The sequence below is a fragment of the Lutra lutra genome, chromosome 1 (genome assembly GCF_902655055.1).
Source record: "Lutra lutra chromosome 1, mLutLut1.2, whole genome shotgun sequence".
In the NCBI taxonomy this organism is placed as follows: Eukaryota; Metazoa; Chordata; class Mammalia; order Carnivora; family Mustelidae; genus Lutra; species Lutra lutra.
This window is the reverse complement of record NC_062278.1, coordinates 97,673,285-97,692,271: the sequence shown is the minus strand read 5'-3', so window position 1 is coordinate 97,692,271 and position 18,987 is coordinate 97,673,285. Positions and strand designations below refer to the sequence as shown.

Here is an 18,987-nt window from a genome sequence, read left to right as displayed (position 1 = left end):
AAAAAAGAAAATCCTGCCATCTGCAACAAGGATGAACCTTGAGGGCATTATACTAAGTGAATTAAGTTAAGAGAAAGACAAACATTGTATGATCTCAATTATATGTGGAATCTAAAAAAACCCAAACTAACTAAAGAAATAAATAAAACCAAACTCATAGATACAGAGAACATATTGGTGGTTGCCAGAGCCAGGATGGGGGGCGAGGGGGAGGCAAAATGGGCAAAGGTGGTCAGAAAATACAAATTTCTAGTTATAAGGTAAGACAGACCTGGGGATGTAACATACGGCATAACTATGGCTAATAATACTGTGTTACATGTTTGGAAGTTACTATGAAAGTAGATCCTAAAAGTTCTCATCACAAAGAAAAAAGAATTTATAACTATGTGTGGTGATAGATGCTAACTAAATTTATTGTGGTGATCACTTCACAATATATACACATATCAAACCATTATGTCATATACTAAAACTAACACAATGCTATATCAATTATATCTCAAAAAAAAAAAAAAAAAGAAAGATAGCATTAGGGTTTAAGAAAACAGTCTTTGAAATCAGATAAACAAGTGTTCAAACCCTGAATGCAGCATTTATTAGATGACTTGACTTTGGAAATATTATTTAATTTCCATGTGTAGCAGTTTTACATCTATAAAACAGAGACAATAATACCAACTTCTTGGTACTACTCAAATAGCTGTGGCAGTACTTGGTGGCTAGCTACATTTAAAAGAAGGGAAAAAAACTGCTATGTATAAAAAAAACCAAGAAAATACAAAAAAAACTTTTCAAATTTGGGTGATGAGATTATGGGTATTTTCTTTTCTTTCCTTTTTTTTAGATTTTTTATTTGTTTGTCAGAGAGAGAGAGCACAAGCAGGGGGAGCAGCAGGTAGAGGGAGAAGCAGGCTTCCCGCCCAGCAAGGAGCCCAAAGGGGGATTCTATAATTCAGATTGATTTTTTTATTGGAATATGGACTAAACATTAATATAAGGTGTCCTGAGGAGAAAACGGATCAATTTTGATCAAGCACCTTTTAGGAAAAATAAGAGGAAATAAAGTTTAACTACTTTTAAGAGTTCAGCTAAACTTGCTCCCAAATTACTTAACTATGAGAGACTGATAGCTATAAATCACGAACACTTCATCACAGGAAAAAAAATCATTAAAAAGATAGCACTGTCTTATGTGGTTTTTGTATTTATTTGACCAAATATAGAGAAACAAACAAAATGGTCTCTAAGTCTTTCCAGCTTCACAGTTTTTCAAACATCCCAAAGCAAAACAAAACATACAAACTGAGAGGAACAGTAGAAAATTAAGAAAATAAGCACTAGCAACCACATGTCTCTTTTCTCTAAGAAAAGACTTAAGAAGGTTTAATCCCTTATTTTCAGAATTAAAAAAAGAATCAAAAAGCAGGCAAACAACAAATATTAATAAGGCACTGGAGCAGAGGGACATAAACAATTCAAAGGAATAAATAAGAGAATAAGAAGTTTTAGGTATAAACCTCATTTGGCCAATCAACAGTACTCGAGAAATTATATAAACACAATCCAAAAAGAATTATTTACAACCTAACATAAAAAAAAAAAAAATTTACCTTTATCTTCATGTGCACATCAAAGATATCAGGGATACTACCAAAAATAGTCTTAATCTCTTCTGGTGCAAGGATAGGCCCACCACGTTGTCCTTCCTCTTCCAAAGGTACTTGAAATAACTAGAAGATTAAAAAAAAAAAAAAACTAGTTTAGATAGATTGCAGGAAAAGGAAAAAAAAAGCAATCATATAGATAGTGATAAGAGAGGAGATATTAAGAGGTGCCAGGGTGGCTCAGTTGGTTAAATGTCTCCCTTTGGCTCAGGTCATGATCCCAGGGTCCTGGGATGGAGCTCTACATCAGTCTCTCTTCTCAGCAGGGAATCTGCTTCTCCCTCTGCCTCTCCTCCCTTCCACTCACCACTCCTCACCCCTGGCTTGTGCTTTCTCTCACAAATAAACAGATAAAATCTTTTAAAAAAATTTTAAAAAGGGAGGAGATGTTAATGGAAAAGAAAGAACCAATTAAAACAATACTTCTTAAATTTGAGAACTTTTTTCTTATAACATTTTCTATTTTATCCTATTTATATATCTCTGTGTGTATACACATTCCTTTAATAAAATGTTGTTAGAATCTAATAAAAGTTTATCACACAGTTCTACAAATCATTTAAATTGTTAGAAAACAAGAGTAATTTGGTTTTTTTTTTTAAAGATTTATTTATTTGAAAAGATTTTATTTATTTATTTGACAGAGAGAGGCAGGCAGAGAGCGAGGAGGAAGCAGGCTCCCTACTGAGTAGAGAGCCCGATACGGGGCTCGATCCCAGGACCCTGAGATCATGACCTGAGCCGAAGGCAGAGGCTTTAACTCACTGAGCCACCCGGGGGCCCCAAGAGTAATTTGTACTTTCTATTCAAGTTACTAAGGAAGACAATAAGCAATCGGTTTTTTCCAGACATGCACTTAATATAAGTACTAAATGTCTTGACATAGTAGTGTAGACACCTGGTTTATAAATAGAAAAAAGACTGGATTTCAAACTAGAAGACCTGTTTATATTGGTGCTTGTATCAATCTTAAAAAAAAAAGGAAAAAACCTATAACTAATAAGTGAGCTTAGCAAGGTCACAGCTCAGCATTCAGATATGCATGTTCTCACTCCCTCTCTCTCAACACACAGATCACATTCCTATATACTAGTAATGTACAAATGAAAACCAAATTCAAAAAGCAGTTCACTTACAATAAAGAACTAAAATTAGTATAAATATAATAAAATACATACATCATGCTGAAAGTTACAGGAAGTTGATGAAAGAAACCAAAGACCTAAATAAATAAGGACATGGACTGAAAGATTCAACACAGCAAGAAATGTCCATTCTTCCCCAATTTGATTTATTGATCTAACCCGATGTCAATCAAAATTCCAGGACTTTTTGTAGATAAAGAAAACCTAATTCTAAAAATTTATATGTAAAGGCAAAGGAACATCTTTGTATAAAGTTTCAGTATTCATGACTGTGATATTGGTGAATGGAAAAACATATAAGATTAATATAGAATAGAAAAACATCCACAAACCAACACACACACAGATGACCAAGTAATATTTGACAGATACAATGGTGGAAGGCTTATCATTCAACAAATGGTACTAAAACACCATTTGCCCTAGGCAAAAAAATAAACTAAAAACGGATCATAGGAGGCGCCTGGGTGGCTCAGTGGGTTAAAGCCTCTGCCTTCAGCTCAGGTCATGATCCCAGGGTCCTGGGATCGAGCCCCGAATAGGGTTCTCTGCTCAGCAGGGAGCCTTCTTCCCCATCTCTCTCTGCCTGCCTCTCTGCCTACTTGTGATCTCTGTCAAATAAATAAATAAAATCTTAAAAAAAAAAATGGATCATAGACCTAAGCAAAAAAACCTAAAACTATGAAACATTTACAAGAAAACATAAGAGAAAATCTTGTAATTTGGGCTTAGGTAAGAACTTTTAGATAAAAAAATCAAATGCATGAACTATAAAAGAAAAAAATTAATAATTAGACTTCACCAAAATTTAAAAGTTTTCAACCCAGAATAAAAAGACATGATAAGGGGGTGCCTGGGTGGCTCAGTTGTTGAGCATCTGGCTTCGGCTCAGGTCATGATCCCAGGGCCCTGGGATGGAGCCCCAAGTCAAGTTCCCTGCTCAGCAGGAAGCCTGCTTCTCCCTCCCCCACTCCCCCTGTTTGTATTACCTCTCTCACTGTCTCCCTCTCTGTAAAACAAATAAACAAAATCTTTAAAAAAAAAAAAAAAAGACATCCTAGAGACTAGGAAAAGATATCTGCAAATCACATATCTGACAAAGGACTAGTATGCAAAATATATAAAGAATTCTCAAAACTCAGGAAGGAAACAACTCAATTAAAAATGGGCAAAATCTTAAGCAGTTATTTTATCAAAAAAAGATACAGAGAAGAGATGTTCAACATCGTCAATCATTACAGAAATGAAAATTAAGGCCATAATAAGATACCATTACATACTTATCTGTGTGGCTAAAACAAAAAGTACTGATAATATCGAAACTGGTTGGGATGTGAGCAACTGGAACTCCCACACACGGATGGTAGAAATGCAAAATCGTAACCCCTCTGGAAAAGGGTATGACAGCTTCTTATAATGTTAAACATTACTTACCATATGATTAAACAATTCCACTTCCAGGTGTTTACTCAAGAGCAATGAAAATTTATGTTCACATAAAACCTATACATAAATGTTGATAACAGCTCTTTTTATAATCATCCAAACCAAAAACAACCCAAATGTTCTTTAAGGAGTCACCAAATAAAAATGTGGTACATCCATACAGTGGTATACTATTCAACAATAAAAAGGATCAAACTATTCACACAGACAAGTTAGAAGAACCTCAAAGGCTAAAAAATGCTAGTCCAATAGTTATATTAACTGTAATCCCATTCACAGGACATTCTCAAAAAATACAAAAATTTTTTTTAGAAAGACAAAATTATAGTGATAAAGAAGAAATCAGTGGTCACCAGGAGTTACCATGAGGAAAGGGTGTGACTTATAAAGGAAAAGGAAGTACCAGGAGTTTGGGGGGGGGGGGGGGGCGGATAGAAATGTTCTGTATTCTGACTGTGGTAGAGGCTATACAAATTTTTTCATGTGTTAAAATTCATAGAACTGTACAAAGAAAGTCAGTTTCACTGTATGATAATTTAAAAAGTAAAATTTTAAAAAGTCAATTGACTATTCAAACTAAAAATAATAATGTATTGTCGGGATCTTAATAAATGTCAAGTAAAATGAACGCCAATAGCACAAAGGGAAGGAGGAGATGAAGTAAAAAAACAAAAAAGCTAAAGATAAAAGGAAAATACATTATAAACAGTATATAACTATACAAACAGTATATAACTATAAACAGTGAGTTTATAGTAAGCATAGTGGTATGAGACTATCTACAGTCTAATAATTCAAGGGCTTTTTTTTTAAGGCATTTTAGTGAATTTAATTGATATGCAAATTAAATTCTGAGACCCCCCCCAGTGCATTTACCATGGCCTGAAAGGATTTACAGTTCCGGGTAATAAATGCTACCAAAGTACATGAACAGTATATGCCAAGGGGATTTTCTGCTACTTGACTACATTTTGGCTGACTATAAAAACTTAACTCATCTAGAAAGATTTCCCTTGAGGGAGAAGAGCAAAGCTGACTTAAAACAAGTAAAGTTCAATACAACAGAGGGCCTCATAAACCCGTGACTACGGCTAAACAAATTAACTATGAAGAATAACCTCTCCATGAATACCAAGAAAGAAGTCTTTCCATTTCTTATCCATGCATTTTATCAACAGCACAAGCAACTAAAGGCTATTATACTGAACACTAATGAGTTATATTAAGAATTCAAATAGAGGTCCATTAAAAATTAACCCCAATCAGAAATTCCCTATTATTTTTCTATTCAAAGACAAGCTTGATGGTATCAACTTTATTTTCCTGACAATCTGCTTTATAACCTAAAACAATCTATTCTCTCTGCAGATGCCAAAATAATATCCTAATATTGTGTTTCAGAACCTTGAATTTCAGTTTATCCTTAGTATCTTCTTCAATCGCATCCTATAAGGATCCATTAGAATTCTTCTTCTTTGGCAATAACTTCACAGTACATTTTAATGATTTGCAATGAGTTAACATTTATGACTAACCACTGCATATTCTAAGAAACTTGATACATGAAAGGATTACCAAAATAATTACATCCATATTGTTATGCTTCATTGCTATTGCTTTTCACATATTTACAGCAGTAAATAAAGCAATGACTCCTAGAATGCACACTTTCAGGAAACGTTACCTACCATATATCCATGTATAAATATAAATAAATGCAGTATCATGACAGGGAACTTGTGAAGTTCTGTATCAAATAAAACTTGGTCTCCTCTAGATCATCTACAGAGGATCCTTCTCTTTTTAGTCACTATAGAAAAAGGTGTTATTTCTGTATGAATAAAAGCTACTATTGTAGTATGGCATTTCCCTAATAGCAGTTTTTTGTCATATATTTTCATTTTTATTACCTACGTACAAATTCTATGCTTATATAATTTTCTTATAAGAAATATTATCTCTGGGCGCCTGGGTGGCTCAGTGGGTTAAGCCTCTGCCTTCGGCTCAGGTCATGATCTCAGAGTCCTGGGATCGAGTCCCGCATCGGGCTCACTGCTAGGCAGGGAGCCTGCTTCCCCCACCTGCCTGCCTCTCTGCCTACTTGTGATCTCTCTCTGTCAAATAAATAAATAAATTCTTAAAAAAAAAAAAAAAAAAGAAATATTATCTCTTAGATTTTTTTTAGTTACAACAGGGATCATTTTGCAACCAAACTTTTACCTGAATAATTGTGGCCAATATATTTACATAATTACTTTCAGTCTGATAAAGTTCTTTTGCAACTTGCCATCTGGCTGACTGCTTCGAAGGAACTGGAGTGGAATTTTTAGAAGACTTAGTACAAGACTTTGGTGTTTCTAAAAGGTAAAAAGGAAGAAAGATTTAATGAAAAACCAGATGTAAGTACCAGACATTCTGCAGATTTAAGAACAAAAAAGGGGTAAGTATATCCACTCTTAGAAATATACCCATTTAGCTTTTCATTAAAGTAAAATTTCCTCATAGGATAAGGCCAGAAAAAAATAATGGTCAAAAGTACCCATGACTCCAAATTGACAGACATTATACAAATAACTGGCCTGTACTCTTCAAAGATGTCAAAGTCATTAAAAACAAAGAAAGCTGAGGAACTATTCCAGATTAGAAGAGACTAGTGAGAGATAACAACCTATGATCCTGGACTGGACCCTAGACCAGAAAAAAGAATTTTTCTTTTCCTATAAAGGATATTAGCTAAACAACTGATAAAAATTAAGTCAGTCATACTATTAATATCAACTTCCTAATTTACAATACCTCCACAGTAGCGGTACAAGAAATGTCCCTCTATTTTGGGAAACACACATTTAAGTATTTAGAAGAAAAGGCACATCATATCTGCAATTTAGTTTCAAACAGTACAGATACAAAAAATATGTGTACATATAGAAAAAGAGAGAGAATGAATGAATGCTAAAGCAAACATGGCAGAATATTTCCATTTGGGAATTCTGAGTAGAGTACTAGAATCTCTGTACTATTTTTGCAGCTTTTTGCAATCTGAAATTATTTCAAAATAAAAAGCTCAAATAATAAAATAAAATGAAGAACTATATAAAAATATTTAAGTTTAAGGATAAAAAGGTTATGATGACATAGTAAGAGAAAACTTACATATATAGAGGAAGGCTTCCTCAACAACACACAACAACATCAACTGCAAATTCTGTTAGTTTTCAACATAATATAAAACATCCAGTGCAACACAAAGTGGGAGGACACATTAGAATACTTTATATGTGTTTCAAAGAAGTTAAATTTCATAAAAGCTGGAGATATACTTTCTTACTCTAGATACGGTTAAAGTACTTTAACATAATGTACAGAATCTCCTAATGGCAAGTTTTTAAATAAGAAAACAAATGTATAACACACAATGACATGACAAAAGTAATATAAAAACCCAGTATATCATTTTTACTCAATGATAATTTTAAATATTAAAACAATGATGCATACTATGGAGTCTGAATGCTCTTTAAAGCTAACAGACCAAAAACTTTCCCACTTGCCATGCATTATTTCAGACTATTCTCCAGACCCAAGAGCTTCTGCCATTACATGTCAAGAAGAAAAATCTGACATACATTGATTCAATTTAATTATTATGTTCACACAGTGATCTACTAACTGGGGATTCTATATAGAGCACCTAATATATTAGTATAATTGTCATGTCTATTATCTTTAGTGATTCATTTCCTTCTCCATCCCCTAAACTGCATATTCAAAGCTTCAGTCCTTTATGATCAGCTTTTACCATCCCATGCCCAGTATGTCACAATCATGGAACCAACAAATTCTCAGACCTAAGTGTCTAATCATAATCTTTCCACCCAAGCACCAAATTCAATTTTTCCAAATACCCGCCAGACATCTGTACCTCAATTTAACCTGGACAGTCTCTAAAACTACACTATCTTCCTCCAAAATATAGACTTATTTTTTGTCAAGGTAACATTTCTTCTATTTTAATACTCTGCTGTCATCTCTTATTCCCTTCCTGTCACTCCATTCCATCACTATCTCCATAGTGCTTCCTACTTTCCTTTCCAACCATTAGCAACCCTGGTTCAGGGCTTTATCACCCTGTGGGCAAGCCACTATAGATTACTTCATGGTCTAGCCATCTCTGAACAGTCTTCATTTTAATCATTGTTCAGAATAATCTACGACAAATTACCTACTCAATCAATTACTCTACTGCTCAATGTTTCTAAAGTTCATTATTAACGACAATACGAAGTTCAGACATACCAGTCTGATTTCAAAGTACTTTAATATTAGGCCCGAATTAACCTTTCCAATTTAATTATTACTCCTCCATACTCGTAAGCAAACTGACCTATTCGTTATCCCTTAAAATGCAAGTTTGTATAGTATTATTTGTATTCTCGCTCCCCTCATTGCTCAACTCCCCCTCAGTTTCCTGGGCCTTCTACAAGTTGACACTCAACTCCTTCCATGAATATTTACTGAGTACCTACTCTATACTAGGCATTGAAAACAAAGCAAAGTAGTAGACAAGGTTCTTGTTCTCTTAAAGCTTACATTCTGGTGAAACAAATAAAAAATATAATTTCTAACAGTGAAAACTATTGCTAAAAACAATCAGGTAATGGGTTAGTGAGAAGTGCTAGAACAGGGACTTAACTTCGCAGAAAACACAAAAAGATTTCTTTAAGGCAAAGAGGGCAAGTATAAAGTTCCTGAGGTTTGAATGTAATGGAAATATCCAAAAATAACAGAGATAGTGTGACTGAAGCTTAGAGTATTATTGGAGAGCATGATATTGTCGTATGAGGTTGGACATATGTGGGAAGGATCACATAGGAACTTGAAAGCTATGGTAATATAAAATCATGGGAATGACTTCAAGCACAGCACTGGCATGATCTAATTTATATGTATTTTAGGACCTAAGTGCTGCATATAGAATGGCACAAATGTGGGCACATGCTGACTCAGAAGAGCATGCGACTCTTAATCTCAGGGTCATGAGTTCAAACCCCACGCTGGGTATAGACATTTCTTAAATAAATAAATTTTTTAAAAAGGCAAAATGAATATAGAGAAAGCATTTAGGAGACCAACATAATCATCTAAGAGAGATCCATTTTATAGAAAAGGCTGATAAAGGAAGAGTGGCAAAGGAATAGAGTTGAGAGTGGTAGAGAGTATCAAAATCCAGAGTTTTAATTTGATTATGGTAGGTTTAAGATATGTATTAGACAAGGACAAGTAAGTATTAAGTAAGCAGTTGGACAGGGAAGAAGACATATTGGAGAGTCAACAGCATATGAATGTTTCTTTTTTTTTCTATAATCATTTTTTTTTTTTTTTTTTTTTTTTTTTAAAGATTTTATTCATCCACTTGACAGAGAGAGATCACAAGTAGGCAGAGAGGCAGGCAGAGAGAGAGAGAGAGGGAAGCAGGCTCCCCGCTGAGCAGAGAGCCCGATGCGGGACTCGATCCCAGGACCCTGAGATCATGACCTGAGCCGAAGGCAGCGGCCTAACCCACTGAGCCACCCAGGCGCCCCTATAATCATTTTTTTTAATTTATTTTCAGCATAACAGTATTCATTGTCTTTGTACCACACCCAGTGCTCCATGCAATGCGTGCCCTCTCTAATACCCACCACCTGGTTCCCCCAACCTCCCACCCCACCCCCACCTCTTCAAAAGCCACAGAATTCAATGAGACCACTTAGGGAGAATACAATAGAGAAGAAATGACTCAGGAACAACATTCAACGGTTAGAACTGGAGAAGTTAGGCAAAGGAGAATGAGAAATGAGGTACAAAAGTTAAGAGAAAAAAACTATATCCAGGAAGAAATAGCTATTCATGTGTTAAATGTTGCTGACTGCATAAAAACTGTCAGTCTTGGTGCACCTGCGTGGCTCAGCTGGTTAAGTGTCTGACTTCAGCTCAGATCATGATCTCAGGGTCCTGGGATTAAGCCCCACGGTCAGCCTCTAGGCTCAGCAGGGAGTATGCTTGTCCCTCTGCCTCTCCCCTGGCTCATGCTTTTTCTCAAATAAATAAATAAAATCTTAAAAAAAAAACCACAAAAAGAACTGTCAGTCTCCTCACCAAGAGCAATTTCATGTAGTAAGGGCTTAAGTTCAATTGGAATGGGTTGAAAAAGACAATGAAAAGCAAGGAAATGACACAACAGATCAAGGCAATTCTTTGAAGAGTACTCATGTAAAAGACAAAAGAGAAACGGAATAATAAGTAGAGAGAGTCATGGGGTCAAGAGGTTTTGATTATTTCTTGAATCTAAAAAACAACATATTTGGGTGCCTGGGTGGCTCAGTGGGTTAAGCCACTGCCTTCAGCTCAGGTCATGATCCCAGGGTCCTGGGATCGAGTCCCGCATCGGGCTCTCTGCTCAGCAGGGAGCCTGCTTCCCTCTCTCTCTCTCTGCCTGCCTCTGTCTACTGTGATCTCTCTCTGTCAAATAAATAAATAAAATCTTAAAAAAAAATAAAATAAAATAAATAAATAAAAATAAAAAACAACATATTTGTGTGAAGATTAAAAAATAAAAATACAGGGGAAAAATTGATGATCATGAGGAAAGTGTTAATTGTAGGGCCTTCGTATATCATTTGAGAACAAACTGAGCTCACCCTCCACAGATTTCACCGTACCAATTTTCTCCATAATACATGTGACACCCTCTGTGATCTTGTTTTGCTAATGTTAAGAATTTGCTCTTTGAACAGCTCTATCATTTTCTAGAGTGATATACAAATAAAATATAGAAAGCACTTAGCATATAATAAGCAATCATTAAATGGAAGCATTTTTCTGTGCTTTTTCTCCTCAGCTAGAATAAAGGTAATAAAAGGCAGAACCTTTCATATTCTCTGTGGAAGTGATTTATCTATATTCTAGTAATTATTCCATTCCACTAAATTTTAATGATCAATTTTTTAAAATGTGAATTACCTCCATAGTTAATGCTAGACTCTGGTGTGTTGGAGATATCTAGGAGTGACCCTATAGAAAGGGAATGTTCAGCTGACGGGCGCTTACGGGGAGGAAAAGGTGACATGTCTGTCTCTCTTGAAAGCTGAGCAAGGGTCTCTTTTAAACGACGTCTTTTGCGATTGCTGTTTGGGGTATTTAGAGAAAGCAGTGACACTGACTTCTTGAGCTCAGGAGTATTAGCCTGTAATCAAAAGCACAAAAGCTCAATTTTACTTCCTTGGTTCTATACTGAGACAGGAACAGAAGAAAAATATATTTACAAGTCTAACAAAATCTGGATTCTGCACAATAATTTTACCACTCCATACTCTGCCAGGTAGTTTAGAAGAGTCATAAAACACAACAGTCCAGGGACCACTGTAATTGCCCAACCCCAAGCACCTCATTCTGTTTCTTCGCAGCTCTATCACCATTCCATATTCGTCCGTAAGCTTGTTTACTGTCTAGTCCCCCATTAGGCCATAAACTCCAGAGGGCAGGGACCATTCATAGTTTGTTCACTGCATCCTTAGCATTGAGCACAGTGCCTGGACATATTGCTCTCCAATATTTGCCAAATAACATTTGACTTTAAAAGTTCTCTCCTGAAATTTTAAGCAGTTTTTAAACTTTATGGGTAAGAGCCTTATGCTGAGAACAAGAGTCAGAAGACAAGACAATAGAGTACCTATCTAGATTTTATAGTAATACAATAAATCTGCACCTCACCTTCATTATTCCATTCAAATTAAATCTCCAACTAAAGAAAATCTTTAAGTCTGCTTCTACGACTTTATGCCACATTTTGGTGAATGATACCACTCTTCACCAATCTAGCATGAAGGTTCCATTTTCCTTGCCTACAATTTACTACTAGAGTCAGTTTTCTAATGACATCTCTTCTCTTAATATTCTTCAATGGTCCCCAATACTAAAATTCTTTAACATTATTAAAAACTCCTTAGTTCTACCTAAATCATAAGCTTTATTTGTTGGCCTTCTTTCCCACACTCTTTTTCTAGAGCCACACTAAACTACCTGCTATTTCAATATACTTTCAAGCTTCACACCATCTCCATCTGCTATCAAACTTGAATGTCCTTACAAGATTAGGTTAGAAAGTTGGCTCAACATTTATTTGCTCTTTTCAGCCCTGCCCCAGTCTCTAACTGAGGCTAGTTAAAGTAATTACTCAACTATAGTATATATTCTGCACTATAATTGTATTATCTATTTTTCCCTTAAGGTTCTAAGTTTCTAAAGATAGGATTTTATTGTTCATAATGGCATCACTAAGAAGTACCACAAAATGACATATATTAGATTAAAGTAATTCTATTGCATTAGTTTTACTTAAATCTATACAAACTGTTACTCAGTATCTAATTGTTCAATTATTCTCAAACTCTTAAACATGACATAAAAGATGATTGGTATGCCAATTCTACCATGCTCTTTTTGGACAGAAATGTTATCTTTACACAATTCAAATTCACAGAACAAATGACTAATGGACAAAAAAAGCATACCTTTTCATATAAATACATAGTTTCTCCAGCTCGGGCATCCATTTGAATGCTCCCCCAGAACCACTAGGTAGGAGAAAAAAAAATTTAATTAAGAATTTATCTTATCAGAGAAGTGATTAGTAGTATTTTTAAAAAGCCAATCTTGGAGCTTCTAGCTGACTCAGTTGGTAGAACATGCAAATCTCAATTTCGGGGTCATGAGTTCAAGTCCCGCATTAGGTGTGGAGCTTACGTTAGATAAAAAATAAAATAAAAATAAAATTCTATATATTAAAAAAAAAAAAGCCAGGGGTGCCTGAGTGGCTCAGTGGGTTAAGCCTCTGCCTTCAGCTCAGGTCATGATCTCAGGATCCTGGGAGCGAGTCCTGAATCGGGCTCTCTGCTCAGCAGGGAGCCTGCTTCCCCCACCCTCTCTGTCTGCTTGTGACCTCTCTCTCTCTCTCTCTGTCAAATAAATAAATAAAATCTTTAAAAAAAAAAAAAAGCCAATCTTATTCTAGAATTACTTGCCTCCTGCTTGACCACATAAAGTTTTTTCGAAGGTTCAAATGGAAGTTCTTTTACTACATTCTCTTCAACTACAAGGTGAGTGCATCTTTCATCTCCAACAGGTAAACAGTTACCTCCTAAAGAGAAATACATGCAAGCATAAATAAACCGAACTATTTATCTCCAAACCTGAATTTTTAAAGAGGCATATTCGCCAGGAGATGATTAAGCAAGAGTGGGGAAAAAAATATAACTTTTAAATTATAGTGTATTCTAAAAAAATAAAAAAATAAAAAATAAAAAAATATAGTAAATTCTACCTTGCATTTTAGTCATTTCTTCCATATTGATTTTTTCTTCATCTGAAAATCCTAAGAAACTTAAAATGCAATCTTGAAAAGGAGGAACTTTAAATTCATTTCTAAAGTCATCAACTGAAGCACAGAAATCCCTAAAAAGAAAATACACTCTTCTAAAACCAGCTTAACTTAAATTCAGTTAAGTATATCAATTTATAAATCTATAATAATTCTCAAGGTTTTCAGGATATCTACTTATTGAAAAAATTTTACATGCAGTCCTGAAATGTTCACAAAAACATCAGTTAAAAAAAAAATTGGTGCATCCTTGGTCATCCCCAAAGTAACTTCTAACAAAATTCGATCACAAGTAGTCTTTACAAGATTCAAATCCTTGCTCTGTATATGAAATATTCTCTTATTCCAGGGGTTTTATAGTTTCATAAAATGTTAAGTAATGATGTAGTAGAATAGCAAGGAATTTCGAAGTTGGAAAGCTTAAAATGTTACAAATTGTAACCACCACTTAGAAAGTAACCAGAAAAATACAGTGAAAAAATGTAACAATCTAAATATCCAGATGCATTAAGTTTTTACCTAATAGTTTTAAAATGCTAATGATAATCAAAACTATTTCACAAGGAAGAGTCTGAAGATATCACAGACTTCTTCCAACTTTCAATTTTTTATAATTTTTTTTATAACTTTGCTCCTCCTAGACTTTATTCCTTAGGCTACCTAAAGACTAAATTCATTTTGTCTATACTATCTATGAATTTAAGGGTTTGGACACTTGGATTTATCTTCATAACATACTTAATTCAAATATTGAACTACTGAATTTCTAAACACTTACTGTTCATTCCGCCTTTCCCAAGCTTTATAAATCCATTCTGACTTCATAATTGGAGTGCCCAGACTCACAGCAATCTAAAAATATAAACATTAATTACAATAAATTTTCACCTTAAATAACTGCATTCATGAAATTTCTAATCAGTTTTACAGAGTTTTTTGCAGCTTTAGATCATTATTCATCTGCTTTATGACAAAATATAAAGAAAAATTAACACAAAAACTGTCTTTCAATCATACAAGTTAGGTTAAAAAATTTAGAACAAGTACCATGATGTCCAAATCATTTCCTTATTTTAAATAAATATAACTCTGAAGCTAAGTTCATCTTTATTATATTTCTATTTTTCCATGTTTACTTCCTTGGAAGTACTGACCCCAAGACAGGACTACAGAAGAAAATATCTGATTAAGTCACAAAAAACTAAGATATGAATTGGAAAGTATACCTCTCAGGAATTCAACATTACCCAAAAATTACCATTTGTTACATAAATACACTGATGGAGGGTGGGAACAAGGTGATAAATTCTTCCTAAGATATTTAAGTGCAATTTTAATTCTAATTGGTTTCTCCTGTTCTTTTATAGTTTGTACTAGTTAAATCTCACAATCATCTTATAAAAACAAAGCTTTGTGCTTATTAAGACCATTTAGACAAGAGTGAAATATCTGCTCAACACTTCCCAACCCCCTTATTCACCAATGCTTATAGTAAACTTTGCTAATATTAATCAACTGTCTGAAATGTTACCCATCTACCAAACCTCCACAATTCTACTCATTCACAAATCCTACTTATTTCAAGACCAATTCAGGTACCATTGCTTCCTTAAAAACCTAAAAAGGGCCACGTTCCTTTGATTTAAAATTTTTACTAAATGTACATATAGCAAAAATTGAATTTCTGATCCTCAATAAACTATGGGAAAAATAGATAGGATGAAAGTGCTGTTATTAAATCCACCCCCCTCCAAAATGCTATATACTGAAATGCACCCAAGTTTACATACCCTGAACTTTTCTCCTTGTGTACAATTTGCCACCAAGTGTGTAACTTTTGAATTAAAGTCTTTTCGAATAACTCCACCCATGTGATGAACCAATGTCACCAATCTGACCTCAAAAGAAAAATTAGGTAACATTAACTTTATGATTAATTTGAACAAAATTTTAAATTATGTTTAGAAGTCATTTAGGATCTACTGAATAATTTTTATTTATAAAGTACATACAAGAATTTTTATACAGTTATGAATTTTATGTCAAAAAAATTAAAAATTCATTGCCTAATTGGCACAGGCAAAATTATACATAGAGATAAGCTAATAAAGATAATTACCCAAAACTTAAACAACTGGCTTTCATACAACCTAAACAGAAGACTATTTTTTTTAAACACCAGGTTATATAACACCAAGATTCTTCCCACAGTTACAGTAATACCCCATTAGCTCCAACAAAGAAAATTTTATGAATCAGAAAAGTTTCTATGAATTCTCTAGAGCAATGAATATACTTTAAGGCTGGATTTGTATAACAAAAAAATGTAATGTATTAAAAAAAACTTCAAAGAATGTGGCTGATGATACTTAACAAAAAGACAATTTAAATGGATCCAATAATAATGAAGTTTTTCTCTTAATTCATATGCCTGTCAACCTAAACAAAATGTTTTTTTTTTTTTAAGATTTTTATTTATTTGACAGATCACAAGTAGGCAGAGAAGCAGGCAGAGAGAGAGAGCGCGCGAGAGGAGGAGGCAGGCTCCCCGCTGAGCAGAGAGCCCGATGCAGGGCTCCATCCAAGGACCCTGGGATCATGACCTGCGCCAAAGGCAGAGGCTTTAACCACTGAGCTACCCAGGTGCCACAAAATGTTTTTTTACAAGGCTCCTCAGAATGTTTCTTCATAAAATTTCAAACAGTATATTCATAAATTCTCCTTCAATATGTTTAAAATAAAACCATGATATAATTAACCAAAAAAGTGTCAATTTAAATTTATTTGTCTGGAAAAAATATTCCTTGAATAGAATGTTTTGAAATACTTACTAGTTCCTCTTTTTTCCTAAATCCAGTAAAGCATAGTACTAGATTCATCATGCTTGTACAATAGAGTGGGCGACATGAAAAAGGCAAAGGCTAAAGGACACAACAATTTTAAATCTGTGAGTTTATAGTAGAGAAGAGAACACATCTTTTCAAGCTAAAACATATTTCCCCCTCTTGCCAATTAACTTTGTCAATCCAAAGATTTCTTGCATTTTTTAATATGCAACCAAAAAATAGCAAAAAACAGATTACAAGTTTTATAATACAAAAATCCCCCATAACTCCTAATTCATATTTGACAGACATAATCTAAACATACTTAACTACTGGCAAATGAAACACATTTATATGCAAACTTTCAGTTCTAAAATATACTTTGACACATTCAAAGTTTTATCTACTAGGAAAAATTTAAGACTCCATAAACTATTGTAAATGATCCTAATTAAAATTAAAATAGTTCAAAATATTTTATAACAAACACCATGTAAATCACACATATACTTGAACCAAATATGATTCCAATTTTTGAGCTGAAAACATGCAAATAGTAAAGAACTTTAGCAATGGAGATATATATATATAATGGAAAAAGAATGGTTAAAAAAAATAGGTATAGTTACATAATTTCCACCATTATGCAAGTATTTCACAATTTTGATCTTGAAAGATTTACTTGGTTTTTGAAAGCAACACCTCTGAATCAAAACAGAGAATTAAGGATTATCATGCACTTTACTAAGTATCTATAACAAAAGAAGCACAAAATTGACCTAAACAATTTTAAGTTAATAAGGCAAGCTTAAGAACGGCAAAATGTAGCAACAAAACCAAAGCATATAGACTAACTCTACTACAACTCTAACACTGAAATGTTATTAAAAACAAAAAACTGGGGTACCTGGCTGGCTTAGTTGGAAGAGCATGAGACTCCTTACCTATGGGTCTGGAGTTCAAGCCCCATATTGGGTGTAGAGATTACTTAAAGTAAATAAACTCAAATTTACAACCCAATATTAAAAATATTTTTAATAAAAAAATTATTTTTATTATTTATTTTAATTAAAAAATATTTTAATAAAAATAATTTCTTTAATTTTAAACCATACAGTAACAAATAAAAATGGAAGTGTGTATTTATTCTGTGGAAGAAAGTAAGTTTATATAGGTATATACATTTCTGGAATCCACATTTAACAAATTATTTCTTCCCAAGACATTTTAGGTATTAAGATATTTATGTATGTATATATACATACAAATATGTTAATTGTCATTATTTAACCTCCAAAAGTCTTAGATTTTCACTCCAAAAAGTTACAATAGAAAGATTTTTAAAACAATATTAGAGTAACCAATACTACCCCTGTTCTAAATCTTACATATTCCCAACAATTAACAGGATTTTTCTGCTTATGAATTTTCACAAAATTCATGAATAAAAATTTAACCTTGAAAGTCATAATAAATGTGTATTTTCTTACCTCTCCTTTTTGGGCACAGTTTAAGATAACTGGTGGTCCAATAATTCTACAATCAGTCTTGTGTAACTCATCAAAAATGGAATCCTGGAAGTCCATGACTATGAATACATTTTCAAATTCTGGAGAATCCAAACTTTCAAATTCTTCCAGTGATTCCATCTTTACAAAGGGCACTTTAATTTCCTTGATTTTTTTCAGGTGGTTATTAGAAATAAAAATTATTTATAGATTATAAAATTAATTCATTTAACTCTAAATAACACCTAAAAATCAATTCACTATCAATACTTTTATTTTTATATTTGTAGTAAACTTTTAAGTTTAAATAGTACTTTTGTGTAATAAGCACTATACTTAATAGTGAACAGCCTTATTTCTTTACTTATTTGTATTTTTAAATAAACATATCTCCATCTATATTGATATTAAATTTTGAATATTAGTATTATAAAGGCATGACTTTTGACATGGCTTACTCATTATAAATCATCTAATACACATATAAAACTAAAATGGTGATTTCTTTTAAGTATACACATTTTGATAGTAAGATACATTAGAAAGATGTCCACTATCACTTTTTATTCTCACTAAGAAAATGATGCCACATTTAACAGTTCTTCCTGCGTAATCAACTTCAGAATGATTTATGGAAATGAAAATAGAAAAAATACTATCGCACTTAGTATCTACAAGAAGGGTGAAGATTAACTTAATCATTTCAGTATATATGAAGGAAATAAGAGAAAGATAGGAAACATATAGGTAGTTGTCATGTGGCAAATGTAGACTATAAAAAGGCTAATTTACTGTTTAACATTTTATAATATACATCTATGAAAAAGAATGAAGATATTTAAGTACCTACATGACTCCTATGCAAAAAGAATGGAATCCTTTAGAAGAAAATTCTGAATAGGTGAATTGTTTGGACTTTATTTGCTAGGCTGATGTAATGAGCTGAATTGTATATCCTCAAAATTTACATTGAAGTCC

At 33.4% G+C, this 18,987-nt stretch overlaps 1 protein-coding gene across 1 annotated transcript in view; it reads right to left on the bottom strand.

Annotated features, from left to right (window-relative positions):
- Window positions 1–18,987, bottom strand: part of ECT2 (epithelial cell transforming 2) — a 63,238-nt gene that overhangs the window by 36,912 nt on the left and 7,339 nt on the right. Inside the window, 10 exon segments of the mRNA XM_047730645.1 lie at window positions 1,614–1,733; window positions 6,479–6,615; window positions 11,261–11,483; window positions 12,811–12,873; window positions 13,321–13,436; window positions 13,620–13,750; window positions 14,455–14,528; window positions 15,467–15,574; window positions 16,508–16,597; window positions 17,992–18,174. Of these exon segments, the coding sequence (XP_047586601.1) occupies window positions 1,614–1,733; window positions 6,479–6,615; window positions 11,261–11,483; window positions 12,811–12,873; window positions 13,321–13,436; window positions 13,620–13,750; window positions 14,455–14,528; window positions 15,467–15,574; window positions 16,508–16,597; window positions 17,992–18,174 (1,245 nt within the window).